A 21,894-nucleotide genomic window follows, 5' to 3' on the forward strand; every position below is an offset into this window, starting at 1 on the left:
TTATAAAAAAGATAATAAAAAATTCTTTTCAGATATAATCGCCTAAAAACTATTGTTTTTTAGATTAAAATAAAAAGAGTCGATATTTTTGATTTAATTTCGCTTCTTTTGAGTACCAGGTTGACATACTTTAGAAAAACTTTTTTTTTCAAAATATGGGTCTTGAGGCACTCCTAAAAATATTTTTTATTCAAAAAAATTTTAAACCTAGTGTTTTTGTATTATATAGAACACATTTAGTTAAGTGCAGCAGACTATTTTAAAAAAAGTTGTTTTTTGAACCACCTTAATATATATATATATATATATATATATATATATATATATATATATATATATATATATATATATATATATATATATTAATTTATAAATCCTTATTTAAAATTGAATAGCATTACAAGTAATGAGTTGTACAATTTTATCCATCATTAAATACTAAAAAAAAAGGTTGCCAAAAATGCAAGCAAACATATCATATATGTATTGAAAAGGCAGTGAAGCTCCTAATGTTTTGTGGCAGGTAGAGGTCGCTTGGTGTGATGGATAATGAAACTAGTAATAATGCGTTCAAAAACTTTGTATAATGCGGATGTAATGGTAACTGGACGGTAGTCATTGGATGCGAATTAGATATTTTAGAAATTGGTATTATGTTTGCTGATTTCCATTGGTCAATTAGGTAACTACTTTCTATGAGGCGGTTAAATAGAATACAAATTGATGGGGTGAGCAGATTTGAGTAAATGGGGTGAGCAGATTTGAGTAAAAGCGGAGAAAGATCATCTGTCCTGACCACCCTATCATTAGTTTGTTGAGTTGGTTGAGAATGTTATTAAGTGTAAAGATGGGGGTAATAGGTGAGTTTACTTTTCGGTTGATGAAGAACAAGAGGTTAGGCTGTTTATTACCAATCTAAACACTTTGAAAGTGATAGTTTTTTTTAAATTAGTTTGCTAACGTCTTAGAGAAGGGTGGTGGTTAGTCCTTTATCTGCTATACATATACATATATTTAAAGCGTACACATAGAGCGATTTACGCACGTCTTAAGCGGTTTTATGTAAGCATTAATCGATTTTGGTTAAGCAACTTTTTATCATTTTTAACTTTTATATTAATCTATAAGTGGTAAGATAAAAAAAGTAATTAATTTTTAAAAAAGTCACCTTAACTTTTGAATGACATTTATGTAAAAATATTTTTTACAAAAGTTTGAATGACAATTTTACAAAAGTTTGATATAAGCGTTATTTACTAATGAAAAAAACTCAAATAAAATTAAAAGTTTATTTTAATTTTATTTTTATTTTACTGTAATGATCGATTTTTTAGGCTTGAAGCAAAGATCATAAAAACATAACTTGATTCTGATAAATAATATATGATTTAATTTAAAACTAATTTAATAAAAATATTATTTATTCTAATAAAAAAATGTATATTTAATTTAGATTTAAAAATATATATAATTTAATTTTGATTTAAAAAATGTATTTAAATTTAATTAAGTTAATGCTTTGGTTTAACTTAACTGTCAAATTTGTTTAAAAATATTACCAAGTATTATTTAATATTGAAATTTTATTTGTTCTAAAAAAAAATAGCTTATTTTTATCGCAATTGCTTTTTCGGTTTTCCTTCCTACACATTTTTTTTTTACTCAAAATTAAATTTTAAATAAACAGCTGCATCAAAAACTTGCGCAAAACGTAAGTTAAACTTTTTTTTTTATAACGCAAGTTAAACCGCAGCCATTATTTTTTAATAAACGATATATACAGCAATATAATTTTGATAATAAAATAATAGACTAATAAACTTTTAATAAATAAAGTAAATAAATTAACGTAATTTTTTTATTTGTTACTCTCTAATTTTTTTTAAATAAAAAATCATTTGTAGTTGCAAAACAGCAATTAGTAATTTAAGAAATAATCATTTTAAAAATTCAAAAATTTAACATATTTCAATTCATTTATGCAAATGTCCAGAAAAGAAATTTGTTAATACCAATAGTAGTAGAGTAATAGGAAACGTTTTTAAAAATGCAATATTAAATTTAACTATTTACTATTAAAAAAAAAAGAGAAAATAAACATTCCATTATAAAAATAATAAAAAAGCCATTAAATAACATTTAACTCATTTTGCTGTAATTAATATTATTGCAGTAATTTAAAAAAGTTAATGTCTTTAAAAATGTCTTTAAAAAATATAAAAATAAAGAGATTTTTTGACATCAAACATTGCGATAGGCTAATGCATTAAGTTTTTTTTAAAAACAAGGCCTATATATATTTATATATATATATATATATATATATACATATATATATATATATATATATATATATATATATATATATTATACACACATATATATATACATATATATATATATAAATATATATATATATAAATATATATATATAAATAATATATATATATATATATATATAAATATAAAAATATATATATATAAATATCAAAATATATATACATATATATATAAATATATAAATATATATATATATATATATATATATATATATATATATATATATATATATATATATATATATATATATATATATATATATATATATATATATATATATATATATATATATATAGAACCCTTAGATGTTGTCCGAAAGTTTTTTCCATATTTTGTTGACAAAAAGTAAAAATTAAAATGCAAGACCGGAATTTTTTTTTTTTAAAATGATAGACTGCCTGCCCCAACCAAACCCTCAGTCGATGTAGCAGCACTCCCTTGCGGGTCAGGCTATTTGTCAGTCGATGTAGCAGCACTCCCTTGCGAGTCAGGCTATTTGTCAGTCGATGTAGCAGCACTCCCTTGCGAGTCAGGCTATTTGTCAGTCGATGTAGCAGCACTCCCTTGCGAGTCAGGCTATAAGATAGTCGATGTAGCAACACTCCGCGCATGATTTACAGTAAAAAAAATAAAAATAAAAACATTTTATTAAAAAAAATAAAAATAAAAACATTTTATTAAAAAAAATTTAAATAAAAACATTGTTTATATTGTTAAAAACATTTAAAATGTTTTAAAAACATTCAGAATGTTTTTAAAAACATTCTGGTCAATTAAATTTGCGTTTTTGTGGTTTTTTTAAAAAACGATTAATTTGTAATTAAATTAATGGTTTTTACTTTCGTCCAACACGGAAATGTTGGACGCAAGTTAAAAGTAATTAAAAGTGACGTATATGTTGGCGTAAGAATCACTTTTTTCCTTCCGCTCTTCCCAAAGCCAACAAACTATAGATCTATATATATATATATATATATATATATATATATATATATATATATATATATATATATATATATATATATATATATATATATATATATATATATATATATAGGCTTGTTAAGAAGCATTACGCCATGTAAATTTTACACGCAAAATGGCAATTTCATCTAAGCGTTTCACCACATAAATAATGTTTCAATTGCATTATTTAAACAGTCTTTTGAAATAGTTCATGTGGAAAAAATATTTTCACCATCAATTATGAAATAATTTTTTTTTTTAAATGAAAAAACAAACAGTTAAATAAATTTTTTTCTGCTTTTCTTGTTCTCGTTTTTTTAAACAACTTTTAAGTTTTATTTAGATATATTTAAAAATTTTAAATTTAAACTTTTTTAAAAATTTAAAACACTCCTTTTTTAAATTGAATTTTGGAAATTTTAAATTCATTGGGAATTTCCGCGATAGTAAATATCCAATATATAGTATATAATATATCCAATTTTCAGAACTTTTAAAATTTTTGTTGTTGACAAATTATCTTGCAACAATTTTGATGTTATGTTTACTATAATAGACATAACAAAAATATTGCATACAAAAAATATAATATGAAAATATTGCATGCAATGAAAGTAATACATGTAACAATAATAAAATAAAAAAAACTTACTACACCATTAACAGCAAGCAACTGATCTCCTCTTTTTAATCCTCCATGTCTAAATGTTTAAGATTCAAGAGTTTAAAATACAAAATCAATAAATACTTTAATTCTTTTTATTAGAGTAAAAATATAAAAATACAATCAAATAAAAATACAATCAAATAAAAATACAATCAAACAAAAATACAATCAAATAAAAATACAATCAAACAAAAATACAATCAAATAAAAATACAATCAAACAAAAATACAATCAAATAAAAATACAAACAAATAAAAATACAAAATCTTTTCTTTATAAAACAGCAAAACACTTTTTTTAAGCAAGTATTCCCATATTTGAACTCAAGACAAAAAGCCTAAAATTCACTATTAAGCACTTCATGATAAATATTATATTGGAGTAACCATGTAAGTATTAAATAAATAATGAGACTAAAAAGTTATGTTTCTGCTATGCATAAGCCAAAAATAAGGTCATGAAGTTCAACAGTTCGCATCAAGGTTAATATATAAATGGCAAAACACTTTGACACAACAATTTTAGATTTAAAGCACATAATAACAAGTCTTTTTTTTAGCAAAGCTAAAATTTTATAACAACAAATCTTCTACTTAAATTTTTTTTATATTTAGTACTTTAATGATTTTTTAGTAGTTTGAGACTGATGATGGATTTAGATATAATTCAAAATACTCAAAAGCTATCATTTAATTAACGGATTTAAGATCAATAGAAGTTGTTTCTTTATTTTTTAATGTTAGGTGAAGTTAAAGTCTTATTGCCTGGAAAGTTAATAAATTATTTAAAAGATATAGCATTAAACCATTACAAGGAAAGAAGCTCACAGTAAGTTTGATGAAATGAAGGTTGCTAAAAGAGGAGCTAATGGAAAGTTTTGAAACTGAAGTTCTTAAATTTATCTTATACAATTTATGTAAGAATTATACATTTATAATAATGTTTTAAAGAACTTGTATATTAGAATATTATTTCATTTTAATAATAACTAATGTAGTATAATAGTTTCATTTTTATGTGCCAGCTAATAAAGTCCAAAAGTATATTTTATCCAAAAGTATACAAAGAGATATTTTGACCTGGGGCCCATCTCTGAATAATGAGCAGGATATCAAACAGCGATGTTAACCTGAGCGTGATTGTAAATGATTATTATTGATAAAAAAGCTTTGATATGTGCATAGAGTGCAAAAAAAAACTTTAATAGGTGTATAAAGTGCAACAACAAAAAAAAGAAGCTTTGATAGGTGTATAGAGTCCTATATAAAACATAACAGCAATATTTAGATAATTTTAATTAAATGCATGACATCAACTTACGAAATTTTTTTTAAAACAAAAATGCTGTGAAAATTCATTTTAAAATGATAGATTATTCTCTGTTATATTTTATTATGATTTATTTTGATAAAGTTTTATGATAGCATGATTTTATGTCTGGTAATGATCTAATTTATTTATATCAACAAATACAACAAAAAAATATAGAAGCAACAAGACAATATAAAAAAATATACAAAAAGTTCTAGTAAAACTCAAGAAATTTTTAAGGTTAAACTTAAAGAGGTCCTAAACTGCCGAAGCATATTGTGTTCATATTAAGGAGAATGATAAAAAAACGCTTGGGCTAAATTTTTTTGATCAAAATTAAAGAATAAATGCATATCAAGAAAAATTAATTGTATTAGGCCAAATAGTCTTCATAATATATGCCGCAATTTACAGACTTGATAATTTATTCAAGCGTGTTTTATTCCTAAAGAGTTTTAGTACCTGATGTCATTGATTTTTTTGTTTGTTTAAAAGATTGATTTTTTTTTTTTTTCAATAACGCCATGTACTAAAACTCTTAGGAATAAACGTGCTTGAATAAATTATCAAGTCTGTAGATTGTAGCATATATTATGAAGACTATTTGGCCTAATACAATTAATTTTGATTGATTAATTGGTATGCATTTATTGTTTTGCTTTAATCAAAAAAATTTGGCCCAAATTTTTTTTTATCATTCTCTTTAATATGAGCACAACATGCCTCAGAGGATTGGGATCCCTTTAACAAAGTTTAAGTTATCTGAGGTTCAACTTAACCAGGGAATTATAATAATAATGAACTAGACGATTTCAAGAAACCAAATGAAACAGCTTGAGATAACAAAAGTTTGAGTAAATTGGTGAGACTTACCAAGTTATTCAAAATTTTACTTATATAGCAATTGTTTTTTAAACTACAAAAGTTATAACTTTTTACATTACAGTTAATTAATAACTGTAATATAAAAAGTTATAACTTATCTTGTTTAAAAAACAATTGCTATATATATATATTAGAAAAGATTTAAATTTGGGAAATCACATTTTTAAATGCATATGACCAACACAAACTTAAATGTACATACACTGACCAATTGAGGTCCAACTGTGTTTCTTTGTTTTTAAAAAGAAAAATCAAAAACTCACTGACCAAACTGACCTAACTAAAAATTGGTAATGGAAGAGTGTCACACCCCTAACACTACAACCCCTTAATCTAACCTTACTACTATATATTGCTAATATGAAGTTGAATATTTAGAATATCTATATTCAATAAGTATGTATATTTTACTTATTTCTGATATATATATATATATATATATATATATATATATATATATATATATATATATATATATATATATATAATATATTTATATATATATATATTTATTTATATATATATATATATATATATATATATATATATATATATATATATATATATATATATATATATATATATATATATATATATATATATATCTGGTCTTGTTACAAGATTTCGCTGCGTAACGAAAACGCGTAACGCATTTCTAAGTAACTCAATTCAGTAAATATATTTTGTCTTGTTAGAAGTTATATTGCGTCACTAGCGTCTTTTCAATTACCGCATTGTAATTAAAATTATTTTATTAACGCGTTAAAAATCATACAGTTTTTTTTTTCTCACTATAACAAAAATTACAAATAAAATTTAAGTTCCTATTTGAAAAATCATTTTTATTATTTTTTTTAAATATGAACTGAATTTTATTTTTAAAAAAATATTTTTTCATAAAACATAAAATAATATTTCTTTATTTTCTTATAATTTTACAGTTGGTTTTTGGTTATTTAATTAACTGTTAATAAATTTTTTCTTATTTATTTTGTGAACTTTTTTTAATAATGTTTTTAAACAATAAAAAGTTTTTTTTTATTATTTATCAGTTACTGATAACATATTTGTGATCATAATTTATTTTCATAAATTAAACAAGCGTCATTAAAACTTTACGTTATTGAATTAACAATAAACAAAATATCTTATTGATAAAATATTTACATCAAAATAAATCGTGCATTTTTTAAACTATTATGACAAAAAATAACTTTTTAAAATTTTTAAAATTTTTAAAAGGAATTTATATATTTCATTTCTTAAGATAAAACTTAATACACTTTATTTTTTTCAACTAATTTTTAACAACAACAAAAAAATTATTAAACAAATTGTTTCTTTAACAAAAAATCTATTAGTTTGCAATTAAATGCTTTTACTTATGACTTTTTTTCTTCTGAATAAAGTAGTAACCAGACTAGTCTATGGATAGACTTACAACACAGACATAGAAAATTCTGTATGTTGTAATGGACACAACAAATGTTTAATTTTTTGTCCTTGTTGTGTCTATCAAATTTTTGATGGTGTCCTAAGATTGCTCAGTTAAAAAATAATTTTCACTTCATAAGTCTACAAAGCATATTTTTTTGTCTATTTGGTGTCTATGATTTTGTCTAAATTTACTTGATTTCATAAAACCAGAAATATTGATTTGACAAAAAATTAAAAAATGAACTTCTGTTAGAAAAATTGTATTTTTAATTTTGCGCTCGTTTTTAGTTTTTGAAACGATGCTGCAGTGAAAATTTAATTACTCGTTATAAGTCCAAACTATATATTAAATAGATCTTCTATACCTCATTAAAAAATCGAGATTGTTCATTTAGTGTCCGTTTTTAAAATGATTGTCTAGAAAGACAAACATTTTTTATAGACAATTCATTTTTGATAGTTGTAATTAAAATTGTTGCAATTAGTGCTTTGTCGAAGTCTATTTTTGTCCTTTTATAATAAGGCCATTAGAGATTGTCTGGTTGCTAGAATAAAGGTCACATTAACGACATCAAAAGATAATTTAAATATTCTTAAAGATAAAAGTTTTTGCGTAGCGCAAAACTGCTGAACACGTAGGCAAATCGCCTTTTCGCAGGCAAAGTGCGAGCTGCATAACGCTTCTTAACAAGGCCTGATATATATATATATATATATATATGTATATATATATATATATATGTATATATATATATATATATATATATCCATATATTGTTAATATGAAGCTGAATATTTAGTATCTATATTCAATAAGTATGTATATTGGACTTTGTGGGCTACGCGGACTGCTCCCCTAGACAGTCTTGCACAGAGATCTTTCCAAGAAATTAAAATAATGTTTTGATATTTTCACTGAACTTTTATTTTGTTCTGGGAGTCAGCATGAAAAATAAGAAATCAAAGGCGAGCAGTCAATTCGACCAGCTTACACATAGAATTGATGGTTAATTGTTTTTTTGAATGGTCAAAATTTTTTATTTTTATGGAAATGGAAACTTGCAAATAACAAGCATTTTAACTATCTGCTAATGTTAATAGTTTTAAAAAATTCTCGTATGCATAGGTTTTCATTCAATTAAAAAAGGAAGTTTGATAACATCCAAGAAATTTATTGCTGAATTTTTTTTTTTAAATATGAAAACAATTTTTAAGAAATATTCAAAAAATAAAAACTGAATACTTAATACTAAGAGAAATTGTTTTATGTAATGCTACTAAAACTTTAAGTTATTTAAAACGAAGTTTTAACTAAAAATGTATTTTCAAATATAAGTTTATAGAATTTCTATTGTAGAGTTTTTTTTTTAATAGGTAATTTTAACTCTGGCCCTGCTTGTGTTACAAATAAAAGTGTTGTTTGTCTTATTTTAGTCTCCACCATTTTGATGGGTTGATGTTTAATGATTCTATTACAATTCAATAATAGGAAAAAAAAAAGTTCTAATGTGCAATTGATAATTTTAAATTTATTCAAAAATAATTCACTCATTGCAATAACTTCACAATTGGCAGGAAAAGCTATGAGAAAAATGAATAAAAACATTGAATTTAAAAAAAAAAATTTGAAGAAAGTTCTTAGCTACATACAACAGGGTAATTCCATGTCAATTGAGCCAGGCCATGTCACCATACATCTCAGATTTTGCTGATTTTTATACAGTTGAGAGTACTTAGTAAAACAAGAAATTCTTGAAAATTTTAGCTTCTAGCTCCAAGAGGATCCTGAAATATGATCATTTCACTTTCAACTGATCTTGGCCAGGCCCCTCTTGTCCTCTCAGAATTAAGAACTTTGTTTAAAGGTTCCAAGTCACATAGCTTTAAAAATATTTGATATTTTGACTTAAAAATTTGTACCTGACTATTTTCAGGATTGAAGAATCCAATGAAATAATCAAAAATATAAAAAAATATTTTTAAGTACCTGTAATTATCAATTTAAATAAATTTAGGCAATTTTTTATTTACCTGATTTTGATGCTCAAGAAGCCCACGTGGCCTTGATGATATCAAAAAAATCTTTTTTACACATTATTCTAAATTTTATGATTTTTCACAAAACATAAGAATTTTGATCTGCAAGTATATGGATTTCCAAATATAAATAACGGGGCACAGGCCCCACTTTTTTATAGCGGAATCTTGCAATACATTTTCCACTACCTTTCAGACTAGCTAGAGCTATGAAAATTTCTGTATTTTTTTAGTGTTGATAAACAAGCATTTTAAAATTAAAAAAGGGCCCAAGACACTAGGGGAGGGGGTGGGGCACGTGCCCCACTTTTTGAACAGAATCTTGAGATGGACTTTTCACTATCTTCCAGACAAGCTGCAGCTCTGAAACTTACAGCATTTGTGTAGTCCTGATGAACATGCGTTAAAATTGTTTCAGGTCAGTTTTTGTCAAACATTTTTTAAAACTCAAACTTTTTTTCAACCGGTCATGTTGGTCACATGGTTCATGGGCAAGAATTCATTTTGGGAGGTCAAGATTACAATTTTAGTCATTTCAGGCAATCATTTTAGTACAACAATAATATAAAAATACTGTTATATAATATATTGTTGTTTTACAAAAGTACATTTGTTTATCTTTTTCTTTTTTTCTTTTTTTTTTTCAAAATTTTCACTTCCAACAAGGCTGCAAGCAACCACTATTGCTATGTTGGAAGTTACTGGAAGAAAAAAGATGAGGTTTAAAGAACAAGATAACGATTGAATAAAAAACAAGATAACTTAAAAGATTGGAAATTATATGAATCAGGAAAACAAGATGAAGGAAGCAAATTCCAAAGAACTGATGTTTAAGGAAAAAAACTAGATGAATAAGAATTTTCGGAGCACTTAGGAACAGTCACAGTAAAAGGATGGGATATTTTTTAGCACAAAAGACTTTGTGAATAAAAATGTTATCAAATATGAAAATTTTAACAAATGAACTATAAGAATAAGAGGAACGAATTGTTTAAAAAGACTTGTAACTAAACATTGAATGAGTTGGATACTTGTTTAAAAAGACTTGTAACTAAACATTGAATGAGTTATGAGATGTTGAATGATACTTGTAAAGTTAATCTAATAGTTTTCAGTTACATTTTTTTTTTGTTGCCATTTTTATGTGTTTCATATTGTGTGCGTGTTTTTTTTAATGTTTTAGTTTCAATTTAGTTCTTTACTCTTGAGTGAACTTTAGTTGTATGAATATGTTGTTGTATTAAATACAGAAAATCAAAATGTTAAATTCTTTTGCACATGTATTTCACCTGCTTTTTAACATATTATTTAACTTATAACATTATACAAATATAATAATACAGAATAGTTATCACTGTTTGAAAAAAGTTTTATTTTGTTATGTAAACTAAACCACATGGGGGTGGAGGTGGGCACAGGCATATTTGCCAGGAATAACCTGCCATTCCTGCCGAAGCCTATATATTAGGTGTAAATAGAAAAAACATGTAAAAAATTTATTCCACACATCTAAACAAAACACAACTTATTAAAGAAAAAAAGTTTCTAATAATCACTTCTTGCAAAATTGAGCAAAGTTCTGGTACAGAAGGAAAAACACCATTTGTATGCAACTAATTAATTGTTAATTATCCAATGGGTTTAATTTAGTTATTTTTATTAATCATTTTTAATTTAATTTATTTTACTTTAAATATAAACCTATCAGGAAATACTTGATTAAAAATGAGAATATAATTAATACTGAATTAATACTGAATTTCTTTTAAGCCATAGACTATATTAAGGATAGATGTATAGTTATAACCTTGTAAATGTATATATAAATATAGGAAGTAAAATACCTATCCGCAACACCTCCAGGAATGATTCTTGATATATATATTGGAGAATTCTGTTCACGCCCACCCATTACATTAAAACCCAAACCTTCCTCAGTTTTTGGAATTTCTACAACTCTTGGATGCGAATAACCTTCACTAGCAGCAAATGCTGCAACAGTAGCCTGAAACAGTATAAAGAAAGAGTTTTAACAGTTAAAAAGATAAATTTTTGAAATAAGGAAATTAATTGAAAGACATTATTTATAACTAAGAAATTATTATTCTTATTGAAATATCATTAATTCTTATGAAATTAATGCTAAATAATTTTTTAAATTAATGCTAATTAGTTATTCATTAAGCTAAACTCTCACTAACTTAACAAAAAACAAAACAAAAATATAGTGATATTGAATACTCAATATATCCTGTTATCCCCCTAATCCTAGTAAATAAACTTTCATTATTTTTTTTAATCTTAAAAGTACTCGAATGTTTTTCACAATTTATTATTTATCCAACTAATGTAATATACAATAAAAATTAAAAACAAATAATTAAGAAAATACTTTTGCAGTAGCACTTGCCCGAACTTCTTCATTGGTATTGAAATCAACTGTTTGATAAACATTCTCATATACCTGTCAACCAACAAATACATAAACTAATAACTCTCATATGAATGTTATCTACATTTAAAAGTATAATAGTTTAATAATGCTTGTAAACAAATATATTAAATATTAACACATGTAAATAAATGAAACGGTCATTTGAGAAATACCTCATATCCAAAAGAGTAAACTTTTTGGAAATAAAAAAACGCAACTGGTCCATAATTTAACATCATATATTTTTTGAATTTATTTTATATGCTTCAACAGGGGTTTGTAAGCGAACTCTACCAAAATAAAATTTTGTTATGCGTCTAGCCTTCACCAACAATTTAATGTTTAACTCAATTTTGACCAAAAATTAACATGAGGTGTTACTCTGATTGAAGACTGATTTAAATATACATTAGCAAGGAAAAGGTTAAAGAAGACAAAATAAATCTTTTTAAGCAATAAATAGTTTAAAAACATGTGAAAGAAACAAAATCGAATCTCTTATTAAAATAATTTTAGAATAATTTTATGGAATATGTAAAATATAGAAAAAAATAAACCAAATATTTAAAAATCAAATTAATAGAAATAAAATAAAAATTAGTAGGAAATATACCTCTATAACAGATCGGCAAAAAGTGCTTTCTAAAACTGTTTTTAAATTCTCAAGTTTACGCCCTGGCAGGTCTAGTTCTATAAAATGTAAAAAGTCTATAAAATATAAATTAAAAAAAATTAAATATTGAAGACCAAAAATTATAATAAAAAAATGAAAAGACAATAAAAACTGGTGTTTAAAAAGTTGGATATAAACAACTATATAAATTTCCTTAAATTGAAATGATTTCCAACTACAAATGGTTCAAGACTAAATTTATTTAGTATTAAGACCATATGCATTAGGTTAGAGAATATAGGTTTAAGAACATAGGTTTAATAATATAGGTTATACACAACTTAACAATTAAGTGAAATGCACTTAATTGTTAAGTTAAGTTGTTAATGTAGATTAACTTAATTGTTAAGTTACATTGAACCAAGAAAAAAATGTTACTTAATTGTGGCTTGAAACATTTTTATTTTTAGATTTTACTTTAATGACAACTTATTACTAATTTTTGTATGTAATTTTTTGTATGCAGAATTAATAACTAGTGTCAATGTCACTTGTTAAACATAACATAGACAGTAGTTGGAGATTATTTATAAACTAGATAACATAGATAGTAGTTGGAGATCATTTATAAACTAGATAACATAGATGGTAGTTGGAGATCATTTATTTTATAGTTAACAAGGACAGTACAAAACTTTATTGCACATTGCATTAATATATTAATTCTTTTGATTTTGCTAAGGTTAAAAGTAATTTTACTTTCAGTTATATTTTAACATAAGTTTATATATATATATATATATATATATATATATATATATATATATATATATATATATATATATATAATATATATACATTTTATATAATAAGTGACACTTCCTTTTGAACTTTTATTTAACATATAAGTATATATCACATTTTTGAGGAACTGAGTCTGCAAGACTAAATAACTTTTTGATATTTGTATTTATCATTTGTATTCATCATGTTATATTTGTATTTATCTATTGTATTCATTACCACTGTATTTCATTATCATGTATTTCATTGCATTATCAATTCATTATCATTGTATTAATCATGATTTGTATTTATCATGATTTGCATTTATCATGATTTGCATTTATCATGATTTGTATTTATCAAGTCATAACTTTGATTTGGCCTGTGCAAAGCACAAACTTTAACAATTGTGAACAAATTTTTGGCAAACAACCACAGAAAACAGAAAAAAGAAAAGAATATTTCATCAGGTGAAAATAAATTTTTACTTTTTATCACCAAATAAAAATTTCATAAAAATGCTCTTTTCTGATTTTTACCTGGGCCATCCTTTTTTTCATGTAATCTTTTTTAAAAAAAATAATTTTAAGTGTTCTAATTAGTCTAATTAAATTAGATTGTCCAAATTTTTTTTTCATTGCTTAAACTAACAATGAAAACAAGTATGGAAAAGCTTGCCGCCAAAGTGAAACTGCTGGCTTATACTAAATTAATGCTGGCAAGATGCATTTAGAACACTAAAATAAGAGTGGAACATAAAAACAACTAATTTATATAACCTAACTTAAGATTGAATATCTCAAAACACCCCTGTTAAATTTCATCTCTTTGAGGCTAGTTCAGTATCACCTCTTTACATGTTGATATTAGTTACGATACTGATCCACCTCTTTTCATGTTGATATTAGTTACGATGCTAATCCACCTCTTACCATCATAGATTACCACTACATAACCTCTTTAAATGACAGAATAAAGTTGAAACCTTTGTTTCTGTTTGAGGATCATTGTGTAGCTAAAAAAAAGTGTAGTTAGTAATTGAACTATACAATTTTTCCACATGTTATTTTTTCCACCATATTAATAATTATTAAGTATTCCAAACCTTCCACCTGTTAATCCCAAACCTTTCACCTGTTATTCCCAAAACATACTTTACAGTATGTTTTGGGAAAATCTTTTGTTTACAAGGTTTGCAAATTAAAGCCAATAAAATACTTTTAAACAAGATTAATTACTTGGTATAACCACTAAGAAACAAACATTATTTTAAAAATAATAAATTTAAACTAATAAAAATAATTATTTTTTCTTATTTAATTTTCAATAGAAAAACTTGTTTAAAATTGAAATAATTCTTACCTTTTATAGATTCCTTCTTTAGACAAATCAGTCAAAAACTTTTAAATAAGCTGTTTTCCTAATTATTAAGCATATTTCCATAACCCCTCAGCATAAAGTATTTTTTGAAAAACTTAATGTTTATTTTTATACATTTATTATTTCTCTTTTTATAATTTATTTCAAGAAAAATATTTATAAAATGTTGGAATAAGGGTATAGCATAAGGGTAGGGCAGAAGAATAAGGGTAGGGTAGAAGAAGCTCCTAAACCTTAGATAGTAATCTACTTGGTGGTATCACAATAAAAATACTCCTTTTATTTTCTTTTAAGTCCATTAAGTTCTCAGTTCTGATCTGCGAAAAAGTTCGACTCAGTTCTGATCTGCGAAAAAACACCAGGTTATCCTATTATAAAAAAATTCTTTAACTTGTTCACGCCTTATTTAAATAAGAAAATACCATTATGGAAGCTTGTGCAAACCACACAAGCGAGGAAACATGGACACTAAGCTTTAAAATAAAAATCAACTAGAAAAAAAATATATGATAATCTACTTAGATTACAAATATTTTCCTTTGATTTTTATTTTAACAATTACTCTAAGGCTCTTTTAACTTAGCAGAACTTAATTTTAGCTCTTTTATTTAAAGATTCCTTTAGTAAAATTTTTCTGTTAGTTAAATCTTGATGTGTTATGAAGAGTTCATAATTCTACTGTAATCCATGTTCATACATTCCATAACATTGTTTGTAATCCATGTTCATACATTCCATAACATTGTTTGTAATCCATGTTCATACATTCCATAACATTGTTTGTAATCCATGTTCATACATTCCATAAAATTGTTTGTAATACATGTTCATACATTCCATAACATTGTTTGTAACCCATGTTCATACATTCCATAACATTGTTTGTAATTCCACAGTACTTTTAGAGTACAATAAAGTACAATTGATAGCATAACAGCAATAATAACATAAAAGTCTTTATTTGAAAAAATATAACTAAAATTAAAAAAATATAGTTTATTCTCCAATGTAATCTGTCAAAACTTAATCAAATTATTTAAAATTTATTAAAACATATCTAAAAGATATGTTTAAAGACAATTTTTTGTTTATGGTAAATATACACAAAAGTGATTCAAAAACTTTAATGCTACTTACTGCTTGCCAACAGCATATTTAGTAGTGGTCTGAGGTTGTTGTATCAATCATTTTAAGTGCAAAATATAATTTTTGGTAAACAGCTAAAAACATGTTTCTAAATAGAAACTGTCGACAATTTTTTATTTAGAAACATGTTTTTTGCTCGCAAAAATATTTTTCATATATATTTCATACAAATTTCAGTTTGGTAGTATTAATACAAAAAGTAGGAAGAAATAACTGTAATGTAAAAACTCAACATTGTAAAAAAAAATTGTTGTATAATTGTCTTTGGTGTCCTTTGATTTTAAGTCATGAATGACAGAGTACTTTTAAATAGACACATGACAAAAAATTTTTGTCTTATTGGCTTTGATTTAATTTAAATTTAAAATATTAATGACAAAGTACTTTTAAATAGACAAAGTACTTTTAAATAGACAAAAGTACTTTTAAATAGACAAAGTACTTTTAAGTAGACAAAAATACTTTTAAATAGACAAAAGTACTTTTAAATAGACAAAAGTACTTTTAAATAGACAAAAGTACTTTTAAATAGACAAAAGTACTTTTAAATAGAAAAAAGTACTTAAATAGACAAAAGTACTAGACAAAAAACACTTGTCAATATCTTTTTAAGATTAAAAAAATAGCAACAAATAAAGTAAAAAATCTTCTGTTATTGTTACTTTTCTGACTTGACTATTATTGTTACTTACTTTTACTAAGCTCTTCCAATAACTGAATTGCATTTTCAACATCTAAAAATATATATTTTATTGATTGAATTTAAAAATATATATGCTGTAAGTTAATAAATACATATGCTGTTGATTGAATTGAAAAATATATATGCCGTTGGTAGATAAATATAAATACTGTTGATTGAATTCAAAAATATATATGCCATTTGTTGAATTGAAAAATATAAATGCTGGTTGAAAACATATATGCTGTTGGTTGAATTGAAAAATATATAAACCATTAGTTGAAAAATATATACCATTGGTTGAACTAAAAAATATATATCCAATTGGATGAAAAATATATATGCTGTTGGTTAATAAATACAAATGTTGTTGGTTAAATTGTAAGATATAAGTGCCATTGAAAACAACAATGTATGTGGTAGAAAGCAATATGCAGTAAAAAGTAATTTCATAAATAGTATAATTAATAAAATAAATTATACAAAAAATATAAATTTGTATAAATAAAACAAATACAATTCGATAAAAATTGATATAAATTATATCTATTTTTCATTAAAGAGATCCCCAAGTGACAAGACAAGTTGTGTTCATATTTAAAAAAATGTTTAAAAAAATTGGGGCTAAATTATTTTGATAAAAACTAAATAATAAACACATATCAATAAAACATTTTAGTTGAAGCTCATCCTCTTCATTTTTACTCATTTTTACTTGGTTCTCAGAGTCTTTATAAAATACGTCGCAATCTGCAGGGTTGATAAATAATAGTTTATTTTACTTTAGTAATACATTTCTTTTTTTCATTGAATGAGTTTAAATCTAGAAACTAGTTGTTTTCTTATATTTATTTTTTTTATCACTTAGCAACATTTTATAGTATTTTTTAAACAATTAGCTAAAGTATTTAAAACTCCTTTACTTTTTTATTAACTTTTTAATAAGTTGATAAAATTCTTTTTAGTTTAATTGGTTAGTAATTTAATTTTTAACTTTTAACTATTTGGTACAGACGAAGTGACAAAAACTCTTAGCAATAAATGGCCTACATAAAATTAAAAAGAAAATTCATATCGTTTGAACAAAAATATAAAAGATTCCGAATTAGCGCATCCAATACTGGTAATACCGATACCAGAATATCTGTATTACCAGACTTTTTTAAGTACCAAAATATTGGTATTGGGTTGGCTCAATATCAGTATTAAAAATATTTGTACATGACTTGTGCGCGTTCAAACTAAGCTGATTCAGCTTGTAATAAAAATATAAAATCACGCTCACTCAAGAGTTTAGGGGAGAGAGAAAAAAGAAGAAAGACAGAGTTTTACTTTTAAATTGAACAAGTTTTATCTTCAACTAAAAAATTTATCGATAAATTTTTATCAAGATTTATTGATAAAAATTTTTAGTTAAAGATAAAACTTGTTAAATTTAAAGGTAAAACTCAGTCTTCCTTCTATTAAAAAAACTGGCATTTCCATTTTTATTTATCTTGTTTTTACAATTAGAAGCTGGGAATTATAACAATGTGCATACTATTATGATTTTCTTAAAGAACAACTCATATTTATTATTTTCTTAAAGAACAAAAATATTTTTTTCATATTTTAGGCTACCTGAATATTAAAATATATAAACTTATATCATTTTGTTATTTTTTGTTTTGTTTGAAAAATATGCGATAATTTTCTAAACGCTATACTCAAACTAGAGATATTTGATGACTGCTATTTCTCATCAAAAAATATATTAAATAGAAGTTATATAGATATTAAATATAAGTTATATAGATATTAAATATAAGTTATATAGATATTAAATATAAGTTATATAGATATAATATTTCACTTGAAATATTGCAAGCAATTTGTTTTAATAAAAATATATTAAATATAAGTTATATAGATATAATATTTCACTTGAAATACTTGCAAGCAATTTGTTTTAATAAAAATATATCAAATATAAGTTATATAGATATAATATTTCACTTGAAATACTTGCTTGCAATTTGTTTTAATAAAAATGACTACATTAAATCAACAAAATTGCAACTTTCGTTGGTAACTTCTGAGCTTGACCATACATGAACTGCATTTAAACTATTGCTGTGACTCTATGATAATAGTGCAATCCTGTAACTTTCTGGAAATCTTTACTAATATTTAAAATATTATTTAATAAAAAATTTACTGCTGAAACTTATATTTTCCAAGGAATTAAAGTTTATTTATTTAGTTATAAAAATTTGTGTTTTTCTGTTCCGTGCGTGATTCTGCTTCAAACTTAATTTATTCTTTGATAACATTACTAATGAATAGCATTCTTTGTTTACAAAATATTTATATAGATTAGAATTAAATGTTTGAAATGAAAATTGGAGTTTAAAATAAGAATAAGAGATTTTCAGTTTTATTATTATAAAAATAATGGACAATTTTCTGTTTGTGATTTTTTAGAAATGGCCAGCACTGATTTAAAATACTAGCATTATGTCACTGGCTTTAATGTATAACACATGTTTGAGAAAAAAAATTCAGTACCAAATTTCAGGTATTAAAAAATAACATCAATATTTGATGCAGTATTTAGAATATATAATGAGGCGACTAATGTTATGTTTAGGAGTTTTCTATAAAAATTGAAATTTTATTTAGCTCTTGCATTAAAAAGGAGGAATCTTAAATATAGGATTATATAACAGTAAATATAACATTTTATACTACTTGTACAAAAATCATACATTCAAGAAATAATGTTTATTTAAAAAAATTTAACAACTATATAAAAGACACTAATATATCTAAAAATGAAATATATTATTTTATCTTTAATTGTAACACAAATATTTTTTGGGATTTAGTAAAAAATTATACAAATAAACATGATTTGCTGATTGTAGGAGAAAAAATACTTCTTTCTTAAAAAAAAAAACACGATATTTTAATAAAAAATTCTATGATGACATTACTGAAACTGTTATGAATTAAATGTGCATGAAATAAATTATCAATCTGCAGATTGCAGCGTATTTATAAAAATTTCAAGAACCAAGAAAAAATTGAAAAGGCAAGCTTTAACTAAAACGGAAATTTTAGTTTTATTAATATGCATTTATTATTTAGTTTTAATCAAAAAAATTTTAGAAATTTCTTTAATATGAACAAAAAATACTTCGATATCTTAAAAAAAATCCATAATAGCATCATATATTGAAACTGTTGAATGAATTAAATCTGCATGAATTAATCTATGCAGTCTGCAGATTACGGTGTATATTATAAAGATTATGAAAACTAAGAAAAGATGGAGAAGACAAGCTTTGACTAAAACAACAATTTTAGTTTTAATCAAATTATTTAGTTTTAATCAAAAAAATTTATAACATATTCTTTAATATGAACACAACTTGTCTCTGCACTTGGGGATCTTTAAAATAACGAAAACAAAATGTAAAAAAAAAAAAATGAGCAGGCTGGGTCAGGAAGGCGTGCGATTTCATGTCATAATATGACCACACAAATACAATTTGATTTTAAAACTTGGTCACGGCTGTTATTATGTTTTGAAAATTTGTATGCATCTTAAAAACGCACCTAAAAACTTATCTTAACTATAAAGAAACTTAAAAAAACTTGTTTGTTTAAGTTTCTTTATAGTTAAGATAAGTTTGTTAAAACTAAAAAAGTTGATATAACTTTTTTTTTCATATAAAGACATTTATAATAAAAAATACATACTTATAAAATTTAAATTTTTATAATTTAAATTTTATAAGTAAAAAAATTTTTAAAAATTTAATTTTTATCGCTTATAAAATTTAAATTTTTTTATATAATTTCTTTTATAGTATATAAATACTATCTTATATAAAAATTTTATATAATTAAATAATGTAAATAAAACTTTATACAACTTTCGATAATAATTTAATTAAAATCATTAGCTACTTTATTTAAAAGCTTTTTGCTAATATAAAAATGTTAGTAAAGATCAAGTTGTTTATTTTCGACATGTTTATCTGTAATTATTATTAAACCAATTTTTTCTGCGCATTTGTTAAAAACCGTGGTTAAATTGTCAAAACAAAATATTATTTACGTGGTCATATAAAGACTTGAATTTAGGGGTGTTTAAGTAATGGAAAAAAATTATTTAAGTAACTTTTTTAAAATTACTTAAGTAACCTTAGTCATTTTAAGTTTAGTTATTTTCCGAACAATGAAAAATTACATCTAATATTAAACTTTTGTGTGATATAAAAATATCAAAACTATTAAAATTTAAACTAAAAAAGTTATAATACTTTAATTTTAGGGTTCAAAATTGAAAATCTGACAACTTTTATACAAATTTTTATAAAATATCAATTTTCTGTTGATTTAATTCAGAAAAAAAATTACTTGATTTTACTTAAGTAACAAAAATTTACTTAAGTACTTGATTTGTTTAAACAATTATTTAAGTACTTAAGTTACTTGAAACAGCCCTACTTGAAATCGCATGTATTCCTGGCCAAGCCTGATGAGTGAATTAATGTTGTAAACTAATAATAGTATAAACTAACAAAGCTAATATTTAAACAACTAAGTGTAACCTTTTCCTACCATTAGATAATGACTTGTTTGACTTTTGATTTGCAAGTGCCATAACAAAAGCTAAATCAAGATTCAATGATAATTTAAAAACACATTTTTAACAATTAAACCAAATTTTACAATTAAATTTATAAATTAAAAAAAATAATTAATTTGAATTCATTTAATCTTAGCAGTTCTAATAGTGGCCTTGGAGCTTTAAGGAGATGGCCCCTCGGGAGCCTTGGGGAGGTGGCCCCCTCTGGAGCTTTGGGGAAGTTAATTTTTTTTCTTAAACTACCAATAAAAAAAATTTCCAAAACGAAAAACTCAAAAAGTTTACAAACTAATCTAAGGATTTTCACAAAAATAATTTTAGAAAAAAACAACAAAATACAAATAAAAGACTACCCTAGGGAACAACATTTTTGCTACCTGAGGTCTATTAAGTGTAATAAGACCATTTTGACCTGCTGATTCTAAATATGTCATTGAAAACTATGTATCGCGTCAGGTTTTAAAGTTATATTGGCATCTTGATTTACCATTTTAACACTTTATGGTCATTAGAAATATGTCAATGCTTCTAAATTTCAATACAAAAAATTTTTATGTAAATAGAGGAGCA

The 21,894-nt window shown here is 23.8% G+C and overlaps 1 protein-coding gene across 1 annotated transcript in view; it reads right to left on the minus strand.

The window, feature by feature from the left end:
* LOC100214207 (protein lin-7 homolog C) overlaps positions 1-21,894 on the minus strand; it is a 65,040-nt gene that overhangs the window by 27,991 nt on the left and 15,155 nt on the right. Inside the window, exons 2-7 of the mRNA XM_065790969.1 lie at positions 21,297-21,347; positions 16,696-16,737; positions 12,692-12,768; positions 12,037-12,108; positions 11,489-11,649; positions 3,959-4,007 (exon numbers count right to left, since the gene is read on the minus strand). Coding sequence (XP_065647041.1) covers positions 3,959-4,007; positions 11,489-11,649; positions 12,037-12,108; positions 12,692-12,768; positions 16,696-16,737; positions 21,297-21,339 — 444 coding nt within the window. The 5' untranslated portion in view covers positions 21,340-21,347. The remainder of the gene's footprint in view (positions 1-3,958; positions 4,008-11,488; positions 11,650-12,036; positions 12,109-12,691; positions 12,769-16,695; positions 16,738-21,296; positions 21,348-21,894) is intronic.

Source organism: Hydra vulgaris, chromosome 02 (assembly GCF_038396675.1).
Source record: "Hydra vulgaris chromosome 02, alternate assembly HydraT2T_AEP".
Taxonomy (NCBI): domain Eukaryota; kingdom Metazoa; phylum Cnidaria; class Hydrozoa; order Anthoathecata; family Hydridae; genus Hydra; species Hydra vulgaris.